Source organism: Pristis pectinata, chromosome 24, assembly GCF_009764475.1.
Source record: "Pristis pectinata isolate sPriPec2 chromosome 24, sPriPec2.1.pri, whole genome shotgun sequence".
Lineage (NCBI taxonomy): Eukaryota > Metazoa > Chordata > Chondrichthyes > Rhinopristiformes > Pristidae > Pristis > Pristis pectinata.
In genome coordinates, this window is record NC_067428.1 from 31154640 (window position 1) to 31179342 (window position 24703).

Genomic DNA, 24703 nt, shown 5'->3' on the forward strand with positions numbered 1-24703 from the left:
GGTGGTGATGTCCCTTTATCCCTTTCAATGAGTCCACCATTTGTGTTGACACATCTTGAGAAGAACAAGACTGACTGGAACGATAAAGTTGCTGATTTGTGAAATTCTGGAAATTTACTACATCTTTGAAAGATGGCAGTGTAACTTCGAGGTTTTTATTTCTTTTATTCTCTCAATCACCCAAGTTAACATTGCTTGTTACTGTACTATCTGCTAAATCTTTTTGAGCTGTTATTTATGCTGCTAAATGACATTGGATTTTTGCTCTTCAGTTATCTCAAATTCACAATTATTTTGTCTGCCGTCCTGGTTTATGCTGGTGCTGTATTTGGTTTACATGATGCTTAGTCACCATGCAGGACAGTGTATACAACAAACCGGAGTTTTTAAACTGGTGTAACACCCTTTTCGTAGATGTGAAGTAGTAATTCTAAGCATGAAACTTACTTGCAATGCTCCCAGCAATCTGTGTGTGTCAGTACTTTAAAGATTCATAGATTAAAGATTTTATGATCTCATTTCTAGGAAATGTTCAGATGCAGAATAGTTTGCATTTATTCAATCGAGCACATTAAATAGCCAGATTACAGTTATCATAAATACAAATATCTAACTCAGAACTTTGAACTACTGCAGCCACAGTCAAGATTCTGGTTTGAAATTATAATCTAACTTTTTGAATATTGATGCTAATTCATAACTGAAGTGGATGGCTGCCTTTTTGGCTGGCTACGAGATGCCAACTGAAGTTAATTTTACATAGAACAGTACAGGCCCTTTGGCCCATGAAACCATGATAACCTTATCCCCATTCAAGCTATCCGTCTCTACTTCACCTCCTATAACCCTCAATTTTTTCTGTCATCCATGTGCCTATCTGATAGGATCATTTTAGGAGACTGTCGTATTGGCCCCTACCACCACCCCCAGCAGTACATTCCATAATTTTGTAGTTGATTTTTTTTTAATTGATCAATGATTGTATATTAAAATGGGGAACACTGCTGGAATGATGTATTAATTTGTGTCTGCTTTCAGGTTTCTCTGAATCTCTTCAAATGGAAATATTTCAAATTATAGCTTCTATCCTTCATCTGGGAAATATAAACTTTCAGTCAAATGATCGTGATGGTGAACGCAGCTTCATTAATGTGAGTGTTGCACTTGCCATCTTCACAAAATGAAGACTATTGAGCATTTTGTCTTTTAAACTCTTGCTTAGTGTTTGAACACCCATAACTTTTGCAACAGGTTTTATCCAAATGTTTTCCTTGAAAACCACTGGAAGTGGCTAAGCTGATCAGTTGTTTATGTGGCTTAGCTGTATAGGGCCATGATATTTGTTCAGTACCAATCTGAGATGAGACATCTTCATTAATGCTGGTCTTTTTATTTTAAATTTCTGGGTTTGTAATAACTTAAATTTAAAATGAATTCCTGATCTGAAATCTTTGCAAAGTGATAAAATGCATCCTTCGGTTTTATGACTAAGCCTACTCTCTCCTGTTTTAGTTCCAGATTGTAGATGTAGGGGAATTTTTGCACTGTCCTATTCTTTTTTTTAAAAAAAGTCAAGTCATTTAGTCACTCTTGGCTACAACTAGCCCCAATAGTTGTCGCGTGGTCTCCCTCCAAAGCAGCACCAATGAGCTTGAGCACTGCTTTGTCATCCAGCACGTTGGACCACTAGCTCGACGACTTTTCTTTTGATGGTGCATCAGGTCATGGGTCAATGGGGAAACTGCCCACCCACAACGTTCTGACACAACCTCTGCGTTGTCAGCCCATCCTGTGGGGAGTAGGATCAGTAGCTTCAGCCAGTTATTTTGGGAGAGGGAATTAATTTTAGGTGTTCAGCTGTTGTATCAGCTGTATGCTCGAGCAATTCTTAGCTTGCATTTCTCCCTAACCACTATCACTACTTTGCCAATCTGCCAAGAATCAACAATGGGCTGAATCAAACTGGCTTTGACATCAGTGTTGAGCTGCCTGTGGGCAAGTTAGTTCTGGACACATGGCTGTGCTGTGCCCTGAGTAAGGTGAACGATAGGTGACATTGCAGGTGCCACTGCTTGTCAGCAGCTCCACACGGAATCCTGACATTCCAGGATTCCACAGCATTGTGCTGGGAAACTCCTCTCTGCCATCCAATGACTGCCAGACCTGGGAATTCCCAGCCTGGAGAGTGGGAAGCAAATGATATGTTCAGTTTTTTTTATTCAAGTTTATTTCGTCTTTTCATAATGAGTGACATTAACAGTTTTCTCTCCCAATTTGAAGGGAAGGATTCAAGAGAAGTTTGGAAAATAATTACTAATTCATCACTTTTTAATGTTCTCAGAATGACAACTGTTAAGCCTAGGAAATGTCTGTGTTCACTCTTTTGGCTTTTGTCTTTTTAAATGTTTTTAAATCTAGTTGGTTTCTCCTTGTAAAATCTATAGGTTCTTGTATTGATGCTTGTGAGATTGTGTAAAAGTGTTGGTGCTGTCAATAGAACACCCTTTATGGATGACACAATGCTCTGTTGATGGTTAAAATATTGCATCAAAAGTCATATCACATGTTTAGTTATTAAAAGTACAGTTATATACATCATACTTAATTTCCTTTTACCTCTGGTGCCTTACTCTCTGGATAGGTAGAACATTGCAATGTAATATCTCCCCATTTTTTGTATATTAAGTTCAGATTTGAGACATCACTCTTTCCTCTTCCCTTCCCTCCATCCTCCTCTGCAAGTCAGATCTACTCTATTTGGCCCACACAAACCATGTGCAAGGCTCTTGTGGCTTCCCCCCCATCATAAACAATAGAAATATTAATCACTATCATACGTTTCAGCAGTCCTTGAGTATTTATGTAGAGCCCTGACAAATCTAACTTTGATAGTCCATGTGCTAAAACTTGGCTGCTGCTGCATTCCTTTTAATCCTTTGATTTAAATTATTATTGCTTATAGCTGTACTGAAATCATTTAATCCTGTTTGTCGCAATCACTTCACACCTATGTAACGTGGAATAACCTAGGACTTGCAAGATAATCCAATATTTACAACCTATTTCACTTTGAGGCAACTAAAATTAAGTTTACAAGGAGCAGAATTGCTGAGCTATGTACAAGGCACCTATCATTGTCTGGAGGTGTCAGGATCCTTTTTGTTAAACTCTGCAAACTGTTCAGTGCAGTTTCTATTCTTTAAAAACTGCATTGAACTGTTTTAAGGGTTGAGAGCTGCTTTTGGCAGTTCTTGAATGCACAGGAGGTGGTTTCTGTGGAAGTAGCGAAGCTCAAGAGATGGTAAAAAAAAACCAATATGGGTGGAGTATATTTCCAAAATGACCAATAAAAGTTTTGAATTTCCCTTGTTATTTTTATTAATGTGAAAGATAGTGACCAGAACGTTTCTAAATGTCGGCAGTCAAATGATAAACATCTCCATCGGTTCTGTGAGTTGCTGGGACTGGAGCAAAGCCAGATCGCGCATTGGCTTTGTCACCGCAAGCTTATTACGCTGAATGAAACCTACGTCAAATCAATGGCAATAAAGGAGGCTACCTGCTCCAGAGATGCTCTTGCCAAACACATTTATGGGCAACTTTTCAACTGGATTGTGAATCAAATTAATAAAGCTCTAAGGTCCTCCTCAAAGCAGCACGTCTTCATTGGTCTGCTAGATATTTATGGGTAAGACTGCAAAGCCTTGTTCTTTCTTTATACCAATAACAGGTTTAAAAAAAAAAGTGGGTTTAGTTTAAATTCTTTAATTCTTCCTTTTTAGGTTTGAAACATTTGAAAGAAACAGTTTTGAGCAGTTTTGCATTAATTATGCAAATGAAAAACTACAGCAGCAATTTAACCTGGTAAGTTTTCTCCAAGGAGAGGACTTTAAAATGTAGTTCTTCTAAGGCACCTCTTGTATAAGCCACCTAATTGTGAAGTTTTTCATTTATTGTTCACTAGTGCCGAGAAAAGTGGTCTTTGGCTATGGGCACTGCTTGAATATCTTTAGCACCTGATTTTGTTCTGATATCGTGTGGAGTTTTCTTAAATAGAATTCTGAGTTTAAGCTGATGGATGTGTTTTGTGAATGAACTGGGGTCAAAGATATTTATGCTTCTGAGTTTTTTTTTTGTAAAATTAGTTGGGATTATTTCAGTTAAGCGACTAGTTTGTGGGCATCGTCTACGAGGTCATTCTTTTGGAAGCCACTAGGTGGTTGGTGTGCAGTATAGAAAGCCCTTGTGGTATATCAAAGTCTCTAGGATTCAATAAACAAGAGCCTTCACCCCATGTTTGTGCCAGGAATCTTTAACTGGAGTTGTTTACTATCTGTTCTGTTTTTTTATTTTTTCAGATAATTGTCTATTAAATGATTTTTTTTTCATTCCCAGTGCTATCATTGCTGTCTACTGTTGTAATATTCCTTGCTTTCTATTGCCACCTTGTTTGCTGACTCGTGTCTCTCTAGACACAACGGAAATTTTCTTGGATCCATTTACATTTGTCTCAAGAAATTCAAATGTCAGATATTGAGCATTGATATTCTAGGAGCAAGTTTGTCCCCACTTAAAGGAAAATGCTTTGAGTCAAAGTCGTTACAGGCAGAAACAGCCCCTTCTGCCCACCGCTTCCATCTTGATTTTTTTTTGCCCATCTACACTAGTCTCATCTGTATCTTTCTATGCCTTGCCTATCTAAGAGATATTTAGACCAACTCTTAAATGAAGTGATTGTATCTGATTCCTCCACCACCTCTGGTAGAGAGTTCCAGGTATCAACCACTCTGTGGGTGTGTGTGTGGGTGTGGAAAATGTTCCCCTCAAATGCCCTTTAAAAATCTTTTTCTTCCTGACCCGCCCCCCCCCCCCCAAACCTTAAAATGATGTCCTCTTGTTTTTGAAACCCTACCATGGAAACAGTTTGACTATCTACCCGATCTATGCCTAGTGTATACCTCTATCAAGTCAGCCCTTGGTTTTCTTTGCTTCAAGGAAAACAAGCCCAGCCTATCCAATCCCTCCCCATAACTAATGTCCTCCAACCCAGGCAACATCATGGTGAATCTCCTCTGCACTCTCTCCAGTGCAATCATGTCCTTCCTGTAGTGTGGTGACCAGAACCACAGTACTCCAAATGAGGCCTAACCATTGTTTTGTTGCAACTTTACAAAACACCCCAATTTTTGTATTCTGTGCCCAACCTGTGAAGGCTATGAAGACATGTACTGCTATATGTGCTGTCTTTGCTACTCATCCACCTGTATTGCCACTTTCAGAACTATGGATTTGAGCTCCAAGGGCCCTCTATTCATGAGCATTCCTTGACACCCTACTATTTACTAGATGTATCCTACCCCTATTTGACTTCCCAAAATGCATTGCATTGCCTCAGTTATCTGGATTAAATTCCATCTGCCAATTGCTCTGTCCAACTTTCCATCTGCTGTAGCTTTGGGCAGTGTACCTTGCCATCCACAGGGTGTCAGCACCGATCCCTGTGGTACACCACTGGTTGCTTTGGTGAACATTGATTATTCAAGTCTCCCTTAGCTGCAGTTAAAGCCCACCCCAATAATTGTCCATATTTGCTCAAAAGGATTTGCTGCTTGAAAGGAAACTTCAATGCATTCTAGAAAAGTTGTATTATAACATGAAAACAGGCAACTTGTATGTTGCCAACAGATGAAAATGTCAGTAAGTATTCTAATATTTTTTCCTGAAATAAGGGAAGATAAGAGATCTTTATTAGTCACACGTACATTGAAACACAGCAAAGTGCATCTTTTGCATAGTATTTGGGGGGGCAGCCTGCAAGTGTCGCCACGCTTCTGGCGCCAACGTATCCCAAGGAGGGGGAGGAAATGAACTAACCATGGCTAATCAAGGAAGCTAAAGGGAGTATCAAGTTGAAAGAAACGTATAAGGTGGTATAAATTAGTGATGTGAAGACTTGAAATTCAGAATCCAACAAAAGTGTGTGTGTGTGGTGGGGGTGTGGTGTGGGGAAATAACTGAGAATAAACTAGTGGACTGACACAGTGCTTCATTAAGTTCATTAAAAGGAAGGAAGAGGTCGAAGTGAACATGGGTCCCTTGGGGAAAGAGGCTGGGGGAAAATGTTATGGGGAACTAGAAAATGGCAGAGGAGTTAAATGGATATTTTGCATCATCTTTACTGTAGAAGGTATTACAGACACCCCATTAACACCGAATAACACTGGAGGAGAATTACGTACCAAGACCATTACTGCCAAATTACTATTCCATAAACTAGTGGGTTTAAAGGGCAAGTGCTCTGAGCCTTGCATATGATGGTTTGCACCCTAGAATCCCAAAAGAAGTGGCTGTGGTGATGGGTGCAGTGGTTACAATCTTCCAAAAATTCTTGGATTTTGGAGAGGTATCAGAGGATTGGAAATCTGCCAGTGTAATATCCTTATTCAAAAAGGGAGGGAAGATGAAAGTGGGTAACTGTAGGCCAGTTAGCCTGCCATCTATCATTGGGAAAATGATAGAAGCAATTACTAACAGCAGAACAAGGGTGTAATGTGATTGGGCAGAGTCAACAAGGCTTTATTGAGGGGAATTCTTGGGTCTAACAAGTGTAGAGGTTTTTGAGGTAATATCAATCAGAATGGATAAAGGGGAATCAGTTGACTTAATATCTGGATTTTTAAAAAAAAAGTCAACAAGGTGTGACACAAGATGCTTTGAAAGATGAGAACCTTGTGTCTTGGGATTGATGTATCAGCATGGAGAGGGGATGCGCTACCAGACAGGAAGCGGCGGTGTGGAGATGAGGGGTGTCGTTTTTAGATTGGCAACCTGTGACCGGTGGGGCGCTGTGGCATCAAGTTGGAACCACGTTTAAGGTAAGTTTATAACTTTGGAGGAAGGGACTGCAGCTGAATTTGTGGTAATGGGGGCAGCAGGTTGGGAGGGGATACAAATATTTTGGAGATGAGCTGTTAAGTGAATGGGCAAAAAAGTTGGCAAATGGAGCATAATGAGAAAATGTGAAGTTCACTTTGGAAGGAGGAATGATGAAATGGGTTGTGATTTTAAATAATGAAAACTGCATAAAGGGATTTGGGAGTTCTGATGTGTGAAACATTGGAAAGCTTGTGTACAGATCATCTGGAAGCCTCATGGAATGTTGGCTTTTATTTCAAGGGGATTGGATTTTAAAAGTAGGGAAGTCTTACTCCTACGGCACGAGGTACAAGTGAGACCACATCTACTGTATGGCTTTGGTCACCTTACTTGAAAGAAGATCTTATAATTGGAGGGAGTTCAGAGAAGGTTCACTAGGGTAACCCTGGGTATGGAGGGATTGTCTTGAGGGAAGATTGAACAAGTTGGTAGTGCACTCATTGCAGATGGAATTTTGTTGAAACACAACATTTATTCGGGGGGGGGGGTGGGTAGTGTTGGACAAATAAATACTGGGAGGATGTTTTCTGTTCTGGGAGATTTCCCATAGGTCATAGCCTCAGAATAAGGGGACACCCATTTAAAACTGGGATGAAGGCAAATTCCTTCACTCAAGGGGTTGAGTCTTTAGAATTCCTTGCCCCAGAAACCTGGAGAGCTCAATTCCTTGAATGGCAGAACAGGCTCAAGGGGCTGATGGCCTAGTCATGTTTCTATTTATGGTAACGTATCTTTCCTAAACGGTTCGACTTTGCAATGTGGAGAGCATCAGCATCGGCACTGAATAGACTTTCCTATCAATGAATAAATGTGGCTGGTTGTATGGTCTAATTGTGGAAACATGTATCTTCCTTTTAGCATGTGTTCAAGCTAGAGCAGGAAGAATACTTGACTGAAGGATTATCATGGACACTAATTGATTACCATGACAATCAACCTTGTATTGATGTCATTGAAGCAAAGCTTGGCATCTTGGATCTGCTAGATGAAGAATGTAAGGTAAGAGATAATGCTTGGTAGGTGAAAGATCAACCACACCAACCACAGAAGTGCATATTATTACCCTGAGGGCAGCAGATGTTAAAACACAAGTCAGAACTCTGTCAGTGGCCCGGTGAGAACCATAGGATGAAAAAAAGACTTGAAGCAACGAGCATGAAATAACATTGAGTAATTATTTCCTCAAAGTATTCAAGTATAGGGATGTGCCTTTTTCTATCAAGTGCATTGCTATTGTGGAGGCCCTCAGGAATAATCTCCTCTGCCTTCTAACGATGCTGACCATGGGACTATCTCTGGGTAACTACATTGTATACAAGTGCAAGCATACTTCCCCTGTTTGGTTTTTGGGGGTGGGGGGAGTGGGTGGAAGGTGGAGTGGAAGAAGATCTGACCTTTGGGGTATTCACACAGTCCTTGCAACCAGGAGACCTGGAGATGCTCAATTCCAGAGAGCCACATGATTTAACAATATAAGGAGCGTTTAATCTCTATATCTGGCTGAATCTGTGGCATAATTGATTATATACATGAGGCAACTGGAATTAATAACTGACATTTATAGTTTCCTTTTGAGGAATTGTATTTCTAAACATTCCGAATCGGAAGGTGAAGATGACAATGTGTATAGCTCTTATTTCTATCTCGAGCCTGTACCAGGTAATTGGAATAAAACTGATTGCCAGCTTGGTGAGGTAAAAATGTATTCCTTTATGTAGTGAAAATATTTTTAATAAAAAAAAGCAGATGCTGAAAATCTGCAATAAAATGTGAAAATGCTGGAAACACTGAGCCAGTCAGTCAGCACCTATAGAAAGAGAAACTGAGGTAATGTTCTGGGGTTTAAGTCTGTCCATGAGAAGGTTCTGACAAAAGGTCTTGGATCTGGAACAATACCTCTGTTTCTCTTTCTATAGATGCTGACTGACCTACCGAGTGTTTCCAGCATTTTCTGGTTTTGTTCTTTCGTGTATGGACTAAGCAATACATTTTGACACCAAGTTGCAGTTAATGGGCTAACACTTTTTGTTTAATTTTAAGATGCCTAAAGGAACAGATGAAAAGTGGGCCCAAAAACTCTATGACCGGCATCAGCATACAAGTTACTACTTTCGAAAACCCAGGATGTCAAATTCTGCTTTCATTATTCACCATTCTGCTGATGACGTATGTGTTTGCTTTTAAATTCTATATCTGAACTTAACTCGTTGTGATATGAAACTAAATGAATGCAATCAACCAGGTTACAAATGTGAAAGTTGACATTTTCAGGGGTTCTGAGACGAGAGAATTTGAAGAGTATTGATGTTTCACACTCTAAACTTAAAATTCTGCAACTCTGCTATTTAACATTGCAAATTAAATGATGGCAACTCTTTTTCTCGTGGATTTGAGGTTATAGCATAATGTGGGTAATTTTGACATTGGATTCAGTTTTAGGTATTGTTATGATAAGTGTTGTATTGTTGTTTTGAGAATTATGCAGTTAATTGTTAACTTTTTGCAAATTTTTCATGTTGACACACTTAGACCCTGCCAGCTGCTTAGTTTGATAAACTGTTGCAAACCCTGACACTGTCAGAAGAAACAAAGCCCTTTTTTCAGCTATGAAACTATGAGCTTGCTTATAAATTCAGGAGCCATAAAAATTTGAAATTGTTGTCTATCAGATATATTTAGCCATTATCACCTTTAAAAGTTTGTGTTGGTTTTAGGTATTGTATCAGTGTGAAGGATTTTTAGAGAAAAATAGAGATACAGTTTACGAAGAACCAATTAACATTTTGAAAGCCAGCAAGGTAAGTTCTCTGGTTCAACAAACGGGTTTAAGTGTGTGTTGACTTGTAATGGACAATGTAAAGCTTACAGTTCTTAACCCAAACTTGCCAATTTAACCACCTTTTAACCACCATTATTATTCCTGGATGCCTGATGCTTACCTGGTTAATCTTATGAGAACATCTTGTGCAACTATAATGAGATTTCCTATACTGTCCCTCAGATTTTAAAATTTAGCTGTTTAGATAAAATGTCAGTTGGGTTAAGTTGTGGGTCTTTGATTTATTGTTTAACAGGAAGCATAGATTGTACTATAAGTGGCAGTAGTTTAGTCCATGTGCTCGATCTTCAGCTAAAGTTGTATTTTCACATTCTTTTCAAATAGTTTCTCAGTTTTCTTAAGTTGAGATTTCTTTTTGCTTTAAAATATCTCCTGTATTCTTAATGCTGCTTGTAATATTCCTAATCTGATTCTTCAAATAATGAAAACCGTTTCCAAAACAAAATTTTGCATAATTGTCAGAGCCCCTCAAGTTCTCTGCTTCGTTACAGTGGGTTGAGGTGGGGTGGTATGATTTCACATTCTTAACACCATCATTCTGGTCTATCACCGCCACACCTCTTCAATTAATGTGCCTGGAGTTGCAAACTTTGTCTCGAGGGTTCATGGATAGAATTATTTCTTTGCTTTTTGTATTTGATATTCTATTATAAAACCTTTTTCTTTTAAATCCTGAGCCTGGGTTGGTGCTCAATGTTGAAGCAACAGGGTTCACTGTTGGCCTTGAATTGTCCACAAAGGTTTGGCATTCTCTGAAATGTCAATTTGTCTTTATTACTTGGTCTCTGGTTAGTTCAGAGATCTGTAGCATTGGCGTCCATGTCTGCCAGGCTGGCTTAGCAGCCAATCACATTGAAGAATTTTCTAATGGCAATCCAATGAATATGGATCATTAACAATGCAATAAGTTTAAATTACTGCCACACACCCTCTGTTCCTTGCACTTTTTGCTCCCTCTCCAGATTGTATGTAGAGAAAACAATTCCGAAATGCATTTCTAATTGTCACATTGGAGTCCAACAGCCCATTAAACTTTTAAGTGTCATGAACAGCTAGCACCATCGAATGTGAAGTTGGGGCCCTTGGGGAGCAGTCTGGCCTGTAAATTGATCTAATGTTGAGGGATTAGTTGGTAGAAACAGTGTGAATGCTCAAATATTTGGCTGAAGCTAGTTGGGATTCATTTAGTTCCTAGGTCTTCTCAAAAACTATTTTGATTAACAAAAACTTCATGTCCATAAGGTTGACATTTCACAATAACTAGATACTTGAGAATAACTAGATTAATGGATTATTGTCTGAGTTCAGGTGTTTAGGGAATGATATTCTTTGTAGTCTCTGCATACTCCAGCTCAGTTTATTTACACAAGAGTTTCTGCTGTTTCAAAACGATTCTACTTCCATCGAAGAACTGATGTTTAAAAAGGAAATGCTGCAAATTCAGTGCCTGCGCTCTTTGTTCCGATGTGCCCAGTTTTCAAAAAATCTGAGCATAATTGTTGAATTTTGTTATTCAAGGGATGTGGGCTTTGCAGGCTGAGATACCATTTAATTGACCATCCTCAGTTGCCCTTGAAGGTGGTGGTAAGCTGCCTTTTTTGAACTGCAGTCCTTGCGATGTGGGCACAATGTTAGGCAGAGCTGAGGATTATTTGAATGTACTTCCAATCAAGTAGGATGGCATTTTCAAAAGCATGTTATTTTGGGTTGCTTTCCACTGTAATTACTTCTGTAATTAAGTTGTATTTACTTTCTATCTGTCAACACTCAGAATTCAGTGACCACAACAACCATTCCAGCTTGATCAGTGAAATGTTTTCTTTCTGCAGCTGTAATGCATTCCTCCTCTTACCCCTGCCTGGGAAAGATTCTGCTTGACCACATCCTCTACGTGGGATGCTCACCTCCATATACATCACAGAAATGCTTCCTGCTCCCTTTTTATGATGTGGCCATCTCTGGCTCCAGTGTGCTGGGAGGTGCTTCCTTTGGCAAAGGTTTTTCTGGGTGGCCTTAGCTTTAAGGAAGCCCCACTTGCTGTACGGTTTACATTAATACTGACCACGGTTGTGCAGCCACATTTAGTATTTCCATAGAACCGTACCGCACAAAACAGGCCCTTCGGCCCACCATGTTGTGCCGTCCATCAAACAACCCTCGCGCTATCTAAACCTTTCCTCCCGCATATCCCTCTATCTCACGTTCCTCCATGTGTCTATCCAACAAACTCTTGAACCTGTCCAATGTATCTGCCTCCACCACCACCCCAGGTAGTGCGTTCCATGCACCAACCACTCTCTGGGTGATCGTTGCTGGTCATCGTTCAAGTTTGTATTCTGTTGATCCATCATTTAGCTCAAATCAAAATGCAGTTTGAAGCTCTCCCCAGAGCCCTTGTGATTTTTCTTTTTAAAGAGTTTTGCCCAGTTGTTTTTGTCAAATTTGATACTACATATTCCCAGTTTTTTTCTTTAGAAAATCTAGTGTGCAGTAAAGCATTTTAATAGGTGCCTAGTTCAATGGATCTGGATGCAACTTATTCAAACCTAAAACTTTTTTTTTCCTTCCTTGCCAATCCTGATGAAATGATGCAGAAGGTAATTTTGACCTGCTCTTTGAATGACCGGTCTCACTTTTACTAACAGGATCTATTTGCAAGCTGAGATTGATACGAAACTACATTCACTGTACTTTTGATTTGCTAGTAAATTGAATGTGATTTATTCCTGTACTACCAAAGCTCTGGATTCTATGAAAGAATAGATATTTCTTTTTGCTGCTTGCAGTTGGAATAATCTCGTCACTTCAAAGTTCATCACTAGATGAAAAGGCGGGTTTGTGTAGGTAACACAAAACGTTACCCATTTCTCTCTCCATTGCTTTAAGATATTATGGCAATGCTTTGTAAGATTCAGTATGTGATGCAGAGCCCATTGGGGACATGTTTAAAGACGAGACTATTTAGATTGCTTGCTATCGAGGCACGTTTTAACATTGACAACATTTGCTCAAGCACAGTGTTTCTCCAAACTGGGATTGTAAATGGCCTTGAACACATTTTGGGGTTTTGTTCTAGCACAATAACCTCTATTTCACCATTTTCTGCATGGAAGAAAAGGTCGTTGGATTTTGATTTAATTGGGAAAGAAGCTGCACCTTTTGTCTTGTCTATCCTGCACTCGACTCTAGATGGCTTTAGAGAAACTAATATAAATATCAGCATGCCAAGGTCCCCACCGCCTTGATGTGAATTTCAAAAATGATTTAGTAGTAAGGGAAGACGTTCAAGCTAATCTCTTGCCCGTTCCCCTTCAAGTGCCTCTTGTTTTGTGTAAACTTCATTTTAACTTATTCTGTTATCTCTTGTGTCCCATTGGTCAATCTGGCAGTGAACCAACTGCAGGTATATAACACGAATGATCATCTGTCTCAAGCAGGAAAATATTTCCTGGGTGATTTACAAGGTCGCGCATGGGTGTTCAGGGAAGAGGTGGAGGAAGAGAAGGTGTTTACCAGATCTGGATGTGCTAACCAGGATGGAGAGGAGGAGATGTAGAAATGGATACAAACTGCAAGAAATTGGATAGGGACAGTCATTCTGGATTTGAATTTTAAATTTTGGACCTTGGGCATGGGAGGATGTGAAGCTCATGCATGTAATGGGCAAATAGCGAAGCCAGGTTTGGGATAGGATGGTTTCAGGTTGCTGAAATTGGTATAGTAAAACTGCAAGGAGAACAGTGGCAATGCCTGAGGTTGAGATGCTTGAAGATGACATTTGCAGTTGAAGTGCAATTGGACATCAGCAAGGTTGAGATCTTGCTGATTTAGATTTGAAGTTTGGTTTTATGTTGGAAGATACAAATTTTGCATCACTAACTTCCATTCTCTCAAATAACTGGGAAGGGGAATGGAAACAAGCTACGGAGCAAGTTGCTGGTAGTGTTGAGCCAAAGTAAGTTCTGGGCTATCTGTCGTATGGTATGTGACTGACCAACAGAGAGACATAGCTGATGGATGTAGATTCAAAGCTTTTGCAGGTGACCCTGATTATGGATATTGGTCAAGGCCAGAATGCTTAGGAGAAGGAACTGCAGACTATAACTCGGGCTATTAATATAGTTGTATAGAGGTTGAGCAAGGAATTCTGTGGATGTCAGTGATTTTGAATTTGGTTGTAGTAGCATTGGATGCAGTTAATTTTAATTGGGAAGGTCTCATTACTCCAGTGGAAATAAGAGATTCAAACAACGTCATGGTGATGAGTGGAGGAATTTCTTTCATGGCTGTGTCTGCGATCTGAGAGTTCTATGTGGGGTTTCAGACCAATCTATCTAATACTATTGCACAGATGGAAAATGATGCAAGATGTAATCTGTGTCATGAAATAATATCTCAAAACCTTCATCCTGTTACGTAAAGTCGGAGTTGATTGCAGAGCTGTTCCATAAGGAAGACGTTTCTGCAGGACGTCAGGTCTCCAACGTGACGTTGAGGTCTTTAAGAAAAACTTTACCTGCGACAAGTGAGCACAAGAAAACTGTGAGCTGTCAGGTAACTTGATCATCATTTTGCAAGCATTGTATAAATTGCATTCAAAGCTGGTGCCACAACTGTCCAGTTACAAAGTTCTTGTAATTTTCAAGAACAAAAGTGACCTAAAATTTTACTTTCACAGAGGATTGAGTATTTTTGTGTAAACAAAGTTATTACAATTGTGATGTCTTCCAACAGTGGAATAAACCTAGAGGCACAAAATATTACTTTACCCAAAGTTTTTAATTTGGACTTTGCCATGCTGTGTATAATCCAGTGTTAACTTGAGCATCATGCCGTATATTATGAATAAACCTTGTGTAATGCCTTCATGAAATTCATGCTTGCACTAGAATTGCCCAAGTTTTATTGTCGAAGCTTTAAATCATTGATGACAAGGGTAGCAAATGAGCCAATGGAGCAACTTGTGTGAAAATAAGATGTGAAGAGTTTAGTAGCACAGCGTGATTCTACATCACAAGGCATTTGTCTCATTAGTTAAACTTTAGGTTCTAGCTGCAAGTGCAGTAGTACTGACTGCCCATAATGCGTCTGACCAATTCCTGGCATTAGAGTGGTTGTATCAGTATTGGATGAATTAATGAAGCAAGCTTGCTGGTTGGAGTAGGTGTTTTTTTTTAGCTGCTGAAACTTCAGTGGGGCTCAGACCTCTATAGGTGCCCTGTCAAAGGCCCATCTGAAGTTTGTTAGCATGTGGCATCATTGGACTCTGTGGAAACTAATGCTGGACCCCAGTATGGTTGGGGTAATGCCATTCAGATCCAATGCAGTGTCGGATTGGAGAGCCATTTAGTTTTACAGGGCTTTGAGGCTTGTGGATTAAGGAGCAAAGGGGGTGGTTTTATGGTTCAAACTTTAACATTTTTATCATTTTTCAATTTACTAGTTTGTAAATGATGTCAGAAGTAAAAACTCTTCTAACTTAGCCTCTTGGTCAGAGACTTTCTGGTGTTGGATGGGGGAGTGGGGTAAGGAAGGTAATGGTGGGGAGAGGGTCTCAGCATCCTGGGACCCCACTGCCTGACTTGGATGCCATGGGCCAATGAGGTTGTCCCTCCAAATCACACCCCGGTAAGTAGAGGAGAAGGGATCACGGGCAGTGACTCCAGATGGTGGGCAGATCCTGCACTATCCCTCAGTTAATCTCTTCTGTTCCAATGGATCAGAGAAAATGGAGGATATCTTAAGTTGGTTAAGGCACTGGTGGGGTGAATAGGAAAGACTATTCCAAACCAAAGTACTGTTGAAAATCAGAAAATGCTTTTGTGTGCGTGGTACTCCTAATGCTGCCTGACCTGGCCTAGCCTTTGCAACACTTGTTGTGTTTAAGGCACTGGTGGGGTGAATAGGAAAGAATATTCTAAACCAAAGTACTGTTGAAAATCAGAAAATGCTTTTGTGTGCATGGTACTCCCAATGCTGCCTAACCTTTGCAACACTTGTGTTTAACCTGGATGATTGACATCTGCAATTTTGATCTTCCATGCTGAGCTGCTGTAGGGTAGAATGTTATTTATACCTTTCGGGAAAACACGGATGCATGGCTTCAAGGAAAGGTGGATAAATGTTTGAAGTGGTGGAAGTCAAGGGACAGTGGTAGAGAGTAGTGGGTGTGGTTTTTGCATGGCTCTGGCAAGTGCTTGTTGGGCTGAATGGCCTCCTGTTCTGTAAACCTGTGTGGCAATTTGGATCTTGTAGTTTGTGTAATAGTTCTGCTCCTCTTGAGACTTCTGATGGGAGATTTGAACAATGTACTTTGTCAATATTTCTTGCAGTGAAAACTATTCAATTAAGAATGAGTAATCTTTAATATTTAGCATTGATATTTATTACTGATATCTTAAGTGTATTTCCTCATTAATGAATAATGTATACTTCTGTAGTTTCGAGCTTCACTCCATCAACTAATGGAAACTTTGAATTCTACAACCCCTCATTATGTTCGATGCTTAAAGCCAAATGATACAAAGCAACCTTTCTTGTAAGTAAACTTCATTCTGCTGCTTTAAATGTCATTAAGTATAAACATGTTTATAATAGCTTTCAAAATGGTGTATGATAACAATGACTGTTGCAGAGAGCAAAAATGAGTCAAATGTGCAATTAATATTTTGCTGGTTTAAAAAGAAACAGAGGTGTTGTACAGCACGAAAACAAGGCCTTTGGCCCAACTCGTTCATGCCAACAAAGTTGTTTATGTGAGCTAGTCCCATTTGGCTTGTATCTTTTAAATCTTGTACCTGTCCAAATGTCTTTTTGTACATTTTAATTGTACCTGCCTCGACCACTTTGGCAGCTTGTTCCATATACTCACCTCCCTCTGAATATGTTGCCCCTCAGGTCCCCTGTAAATCTTTCCCCTCACCTTAAACCTATGCCCTGTAGTTTAGGACTCCCCTACCATGGGTGACAATGGCTAACACGAGGGGACATAATTTTAAGGTGATTGGAGGAAGGTATAAGGGGGATGTCAGGGGTAAGTTTTTTTTTTACACAGTGGTGGGTGTGTGGAACACACTGCCAGCAGAGGTTGTGGGAGCAGATACATTAGGGACATTTAAGAGACTCTTAGGTAGACACATGAATGATAGAAAAATAAGGGGCTGTGTGGGAGGGAAGGGTTAGATAGATCTTAGAGCAGGATAACATGTCGGCTCAACATTGTGGGTCGAAGGGCCTGTACTGTGCTGTAGTGTTCTATATTTACCATTGTCTTGAAACACTGAAATTTTCTTCTCTATGAATTTAGTAATCCAGTTTTGGAGGATGGTCATGTGTGATGGTATGATGACATGAGTTGGTGATTAGTTTTATTAACAGGAAAGGATTTTGTCTCCTCCTGTTGAGAAAGGAAGATGACTGTAGTGTTAGTGGGCCCTACTTTCTAGCTAAAACTTCCTGAGCATTCTGCTTTTGTTTTGTTCTATAATCTTTAAAGAAACTGTTTTCTAGTGATTAGATGGACTGGTTGTCAGAGGGCGTGAAGTAAAACCCCAGAGATGACCTGTGGAAGTGGCGAGCTGAAGTGGTGGAGGGAGGAAGGTGCAGATTTGGGATATCGTTCAAACAAGCATTGAAGGAATATTTGGGATTTTTCCACCTACAAGAAGAAAGAGCAGGAGTGGGTTGGGTGGGGGTGGGGGGTGCAAGCTTAACTGAACAGCTCTCCCAAAGAACGACACAGGAAAATTGAGCCAAATGGCAAATTCCATGGCTCCACTGTAAGCCGATAACTAACAGCTACCAATGTTGAATAGTGGGAGGCAGACTTGAATACATCAAGTTCCAAGATTTGGAAAGAGCTGCTGCACGATGAGCTGTAAAATAAAAATTCTGAAGCTACAGAAAACCATCTTCACGTTTTATATCTAAATTCTGCTCTCTATTTGTAATTGGTACTAATCTCAATGTTTCAAAATGTATTCCAGGTTTAATCCCAAGAGAGTGGTACAACAGTTAAGAGCCTGTGGTGTTCTCGAGACAGTCCGTCTTAGTGCTGCTGGATATCCCTCAAGGTCTGTAGTCACCTCTGAGGTTAAAGTGACTGAACCTCAGTGTCCTAGAGTGTTTCAGATATTTCACTTGATTCATTGAGTGCTGAGTACATGAACACCTTTTTGCTTTTGCTGCTGCTTTTATCATGTGCCTTCAAGTTTACAATCTCTTTAAATGACAGTATCCCATTGCTCTTTGACTTGTACTTTTAAATGAATGAATAGTAATGCCATGTGTAATGGTTAATTTCCATCTGATAAAGGAGTTGCCCACAATTTGCTGTCGTCCAAATAATAAGGTTCATGGCACCTGCTATTATTCATGTGTAAAATCTGCAGCAATATCATGAGAGTAGAGACAGTTCAAAATGGAAATCTAATAGGTGTGCTCTCATTAAACCAAATTGAATGGTATGAGATTGCTGTTTGTATGGAAGATGCAATTAGAAGTTGCCAAAAAAATAGTGTTAGTTTGCCTTTTAATAAAGTGGTAGTGTTAAATACTGACAATGAATGTCCAAGCACTGAAAGATAACTATCATAAGTGTGAAGTCTCAGTCCTTTCCAATTTTAATTGTTGGAGATGTAAACATTGAAGGTATTGCATACAATCACATTTTCTCACCCCCCCCCCCCCCATTTGTTATTAAATTTACCCACCCTAATTTAGATTTCTCAGTCAGCCTGCCTTGAATATTTACTTTGGTTGAGGTTGGCTGCATTCACGGATAGCTGAAATGCCCTGCCCTCGTTGAATTATGATCAACACTTCAGCTTACCGCACAATTTCTTATTTAAGTTTATAAACTGCCAATCAATAACTGATGATGGATTTGCTCCCACAGCAAAATAAGGCCCAAAATTAGGAAAGTTTTATGTTAGTCATGGTAGGCATTTCTTGCACTCTGCACTGTATGTATGGTGAATTAATTTCTTAGTGCTTGGGACAAGCTTCTTGATTTGATTAGTAACTTCAGTTGAAATCTGATTTCGAAAATAAAATTTCAGTCAAATGTGTATTTGAGTTGAGTACAGATATTTTTACATTTCCTTGTGACATAGGAGGCCATTTAGCTAATTGTCTCTGCTTGCTTTGAGCAATCCCATCATTCTACTGATTTCCCTTCTCTCCCCTAATTACACACACCTTGGCTTTACATGAGCAGTAATCTAGTAGCCAACTGACATAACAGTGGTTTGTGGCATGAGAAGAAGAGTTCCTCAAGCTTGCATTGGGCCACTTTGTAATGGAGGAGGATGCCTAAGGTCAGAATGGGATGGTGAACTTGGTGTGTTTTGATTTCAGAATTTTGTACAGCCAAATTTAATAATCTGCATACACATTCAATGTGCAAGTTCTGACCTCCCTACCAGCTGATGCTTTACCTACTGCACTTCAAGCTGCTGGCGATATTGAGTTATGCAGTGGTTTGGATGCAGGAACGTGATTCAACACTGGACTTGTCATGATGTCTGTGGGCTTCATGAACTGGTGGGAACCTGCAAATTTATGCTGGAAAATCTTCTTGAGCAACTTGCATGTTAGATCCTGTTGGAAGAAGTGTTTCCATTCAGTTCAATGAAGAAGAGCAGTTGTGAAGAACCTGGATATGTTTTGGTTGATAAAGTGTTTGATTTTTCTTTACCTTTTGCAAATACTTTTAACTGTCTTCTGAATGTCAGTGTTCAGAGATGTGTCAAGGTTTTGACAGCCAATTATGCCGTTCCATCAGCTGAGCCAGTCTTGTTTGAGGAGAGTCTTGGTCCATACTAGCATTGGCCCATGTGATTTTACTTTATGAAACATAGGCCCTATCGATACATGGCTTTGGTGCTGAGGATCAGGATTCCATCCAGGAAACTCGTGCAGGGAAATTGCAAAGTTAGCATGGACATCTCGTCATTGACCAGAAAACTTTATGCCATTTTCATTTAAGGCTTAGGATATATTAGACTGGAGGCAGAGAGAAAACTGGATCAAGTAAATAGATGAGAACAGAATACAGCATGCATGTGTTTTTTTTTCTACCTAATAGGAAACTTGTCATCAATAAGATCCAACATTGTTGCCGTGGAGAAAGCTGCTGGTGATATTGGGTTATGTGATAGTTTGGATGCAGGAATATGATTCCACTAAATTTACTTGGTGAAGCTGGCCTGCCTCCGTGCTGCTAATGTACTGAAGATTATTAATGCTTTTTTTAAACAGATGGACCTACACAGATTTTTTTAGCCGCTATAGAGTTTTGATAAGAAAAAATGACATTCATGAGGACAAGAAACAAACTTGTAAAAATGTGCTAGAAAATCTAATCAAGGTAATTAAACAATTTTGCGACATTTTGTACACTGTTACTATGGAGGTGGTTTATTTGTTGCAAATTTGTTTAACTTCTGGTATTTCTCCCACCAACTTTGCAGTTCCCTACTTTGATAAGATAGATTTTTGACTTCACAATCTGCCTTGTTATGACCTTGCACCTTATTGTCTGCCTGCACTGCACTTTCTCTGTAACTGTAACACTTTATTCTGCATTCTGTTATTGTTTTGCCTCAATGCACTGTTGTAATGAATTAATCTGTATGAATGATATGCAAGACAAGTTTTGATAACTTTTTGACAATGCTTTCATGTGACAATAAATCAATTTACCTAACCTTAAATCGAGAAATTCAGATTATGCTCTTGAGTACGTAATATTTTTGAAATTCTTCACATTGTAATTGATATTAACAATTCTGATGCTCCTTATGCAAAACAAGAGTCCTTGGTGAGGGAGCAAGATGTGTCTAATTTTATTAATCAGATTTGTTGCTTTTTTTTTCCAGACGCACCTTAGGTAGCACAGGAATATTCATGGAAAGAATTCCCAATCTTTTGGGAAAGAGTTAACGGGAACTTTTGTATATTGGATAGGGCATAATGCTAGGGAACTGGTAGAAGTCTAATTACTATATCTTAGAAGGAAAGATAGAACGATGCAAAGACCAATCAGGATAATGTCAGGGATGGTGTAGGCAATGTAATACCTAGAACAGAAAAAACATCAAAGAAATTGAAAACAAAGAAGTGTTTGAAAATTATCAACAGAGAATGCCATAATTGATCAATTGCACAGGATGGTTGAAAACTCAATTGACTGAAGCAGTAAATTTCAGATTTTTGCAAAGGCTTTCAAACAGTTTATCATATAAACCTTGTGGTAGTGACATGGCTAAGTATGTAACAGGTGTTGAATGGACAACAGGTTAAGGTTGGAGGTTAAGGCTCTTAATCAGAATGACAGAAGGAAGTGCTGTTCCAGAAGGATTAGTGATGAGCTGTTGGTTCACTATTTGCATTAACAGCAGGTACCCAGTTCAGTTTTGAAAATTTCCAGGTGGCACAAGTTCAGTGAAGACAAAGGCAATTGTACTTCATTAACTATTGACAGCAATAATGAGTGCCCCTCTGTTATCGGTCTCAAGTACATCCTATGCTGACTGCTCTGGAAAAATACTTTTTCTTTAATAATTCAAATAACTAAGGAAAAGGGGTTTGCATGACCATTCTTTTTGTACACCCTCTAAATTAAGTATTCCTCCTCACAACAATGTTAAATGTTTTAATGTCAGAAAAGCAGGTGAGGGAACTTACACAAAAAGTTAATCTTGCCAAAAACTATTAGTATGTCTTAAATTCCTTCCTCCAGGAAGTGTCCATTTTTTAAACTACCCAATATAGAGTTATTAATTTATGTTTGGCTTTGAATTGCTCTATGATCTCTAATGAGATATTCTAGCCTGCTCTACTGAATATTGGTTGGTCTTCTAACCATTTTAAAATTTCTGGCCAATCTTTTTCTTCATCTCCCTGGTTTCTAATTTACAAAATGACCCTGTGATTAGAATACTTGGTATGGAACCCAAATCCTAAATCGGTCAAGAGGATATTAATGTATACGACCAGCAAATTGCATTGGTCAGTACGATATTTATGTTATGCAATACTTGTGTATTGATCTCAAGTACTTCTGTATCAAATCTGCTGTCAGCCTTCTCCGTCCTGAGATGTGAACCTCCTGATTCTCTCGTCCATCCTTGTAACTGAAGTCCTTGGAATACATTTTAAGAAATTGTCTCTGTTCCCTCTCTACTGCCTTCAAATCTTTCACAAAGCACAGCGACAAAAAATGAATGGTTCACTCTAGTTGTGGCCTCACTGTTTCAGAAGAAATAAGAACAAGACTAGGCCATTCAGCTCCTTGAGTCTCCACCATCATTTAATAAGGTCATTGCTGATGCACCTTTCTTCAATTCTACTTTCTTGCCCTCTTCCCATATTCCCTGATTTCCCTTACTGATTTTTCTTTTAAAATCTATCCCTGCTTTGAATGTTTTCAAGGATTCTGCCTCCACACCTCTCTGGGACAAGGAATTCCATAAATTCTTGTTTGAAGTGGCCAGGACAAAAGCAGCTTCACAGAAGATGACGTAGAGACACACAAGTAGATGCAAAGTGGAGATTAGTCACATTTCCTGTTACAAAATGGACAACTGACTAGTTATAATGGGACTTGACCACATTCCATTTCTGTGGTCTCGGAACTAGTTGGGCCTCTGTTCACCAGTCCTGAGGTGGTACAAGCTGATACACAAGGTCGCTGAATACTAGGACCATTGTTCTGTCTCTGAGATGGTGAACAGGGTGTCTGGTAAGCATCATGGGATGACTTGTCTATCTAATAGACGCCTGGTCATATACATTCCCAAGAAGGGGAACCTCCCAGCATTAACCACTTCCAGCCCCAAAAGAATGTTGTATATTTCAATAAGATTAGTTTCTCCTTTTAAAGTCCAGCGAGTAGAGACACAACCTTCAGGTAATCCCTCCACCTTGACCTTCTCCAGGTAGGAATCAGGGGATGAAGGAAAAGATTGGCCAGAAATTAAAGTTAGGAGACCAACCAATATTCAGTAGAGCAGGCTAGAATATCTCTTTATTAGAGATCATAAAGCAAATTCAAAGTCAAACATTCAAATTAATAACTCTACACTGGGTAGTTCACAAATATTGATCCTTCCTGGAGGAAGGAATTTGAGGGACATGCACAGAAAATTAATCTTGCCAAAATTACTAAATTCCCTGAACTGCTTTTCTAACATTAAAACATTAAACATTGTTATGAGAGGAGGAATACTTGGTGTACAGAAAGAATAGTTATAAAACCCTTTACCTTAGTTATTTGAACCTTCTCAAAACCACCTTAATATTAGAATTGGAAGAACTAAATATTACCCTGCAACCCAAATCCAGGAACCAATAACATCAAAAAGTAAAAATATAAACCATGCCTCTCCCTTGTACAAGGACAAGCAAGGTTTCTATTGTTTAGTTAGTGAACCAACTAGTGTCTGGAGATGGGATTTGAAAATACAAATGGCAATAGTTTCATGACTTTGTTCTCCCCATATAAAATGTTCCAATAATGCTTCCAAAGAATACTTTGTCATCCACAGGATGTAAATAAATACCAATTTGGAAAGAGCAAGATCTTCTTTAGTGCGGGACAAGTAGCCTACCTAGAAAAGCTCCGTGTAAACCAGTTACGTGCTGCCTGTATAATGGTGCAGAAGGTGATGAGAGGTTGGCTTCAGAGGAAGAAATATCAGCACATGTACAAAGCCATTATCATCATACAGAAATATACAAGGCGATTTCTGGCTAAAAGGTAAGTGGGGTTGTGTGTTAATAGTAACATTCAATTGTGTAAGGTGAGAAATCTTCCATTTGGTGTTGATGGTTTAAAATCACACTCCAGTGGGGAGACAAGATTCTGCAGATGCTGGAACCTTGAGCAACACGCAGTGCTGGAGTAACTCAGCAGGTCAGCTCCTGATGAAAGGTTTCGATTCGAAACGTCGACTGTTTATTTCTCTCCATAGATGCTGCCTGACCTGCTAAGTTCCTCCAGCACTTTGTGTGTGTGTGTGTGTGTGTGTGTTGCAGTAGGACTCCAGTATCTGACATACTTGGGTCTTTGGTGCTGGACTAGTTTCTGGACTATTGAATGTTGTTAATATACCTACACATTTTCAATTCACTTTTTTAGGTTTTGCATAGTAATATAATTTTTTTCCTGAACCTGGTAAATTTAAAAGGAGCACAGGAAATGGGGTCCTGGTCAATTTGAAGAGTGGGAGCTGCGGCTCTGGTGAATTTCAAAGGAGCTCGGCAAAGGTCACCAGAACCATCAGGATTTTCAAGTAGTCAGATCGTGGATTATTGGAGTTTTGCTGTTACAATCTTTCAAAAATATAATTCTAGTTTGCTCTAAGGACCCACTGTACACAGAACCCTCAATTATAAGATATCTTTATTAGTCATGTACATCAAAACACAGTGAAATTCATCTTTTGCATCGAGTGTTCTGGGGGCAACCCACAAGTGTCTCCACGCTTCCGGTGCCAACATAACACACCCACAACTTCCTAACCCGTATGTCTTTGGAATGTGGGAGGAAACTGGAGCACCCGGAGGAAACCCACACAGACATGGGGAGAACGTACAAACTCCCTACAGACAGCTGCCGGAATTGAACCTGGGTTTCTGGTGCTGTAATAGCGTTACGCTAACCACTACACTACCGTGCCTGCCCTCCTCTTTTATTTTCTATGTTGAAAGCAAATGCATAACTAGAAGACAGTGAGAAATAATTTATTCCTATGTATACTTCAACTGAATGCATTGGATCACACTGTACCAGCTATATTTTTTTTGCCTGTAGCATGCTTTTATTGAATTGAATGCTGGTACAGTTTGAGTGATATAAATAATGTTTAAGACCATTATTTGCTTGTCAGTGTGATGGCAGACTTGACCTAAACCTCCTTGAAT

The 24703-nt window shown here is 39.4% G+C and overlaps 1 protein-coding gene across 1 annotated transcript in view; it reads left to right on the plus strand.

Annotated features, from left to right (window-relative positions):
- The window catches only part of LOC127582737 (unconventional myosin-Va-like), a 115990-nt gene that overhangs the window by 35556 nt on the left and 55731 nt on the right, over positions 1-24703 (plus strand). The window contains exons 9-19 of the mRNA XM_052038300.1: positions 1039-1151; positions 3423-3688; positions 3783-3864; positions 7795-7935; positions 8977-9102; positions 9651-9734; positions 14198-14329; positions 16216-16313; positions 17761-17847; positions 20036-20144; positions 23326-23537. Coding sequence (XP_051894260.1) covers positions 1039-1151; positions 3423-3688; positions 3783-3864; positions 7795-7935; positions 8977-9102; positions 9651-9734; positions 14198-14329; positions 16216-16313; positions 17761-17847; positions 20036-20144; positions 23326-23537 — 1450 coding nt within the window. The remainder of the gene's footprint in view (positions 1-1038; positions 1152-3422; positions 3689-3782; positions 3865-7794; positions 7936-8976; positions 9103-9650; positions 9735-14197; positions 14330-16215; positions 16314-17760; positions 17848-20035; positions 20145-23325; positions 23538-24703) is intronic.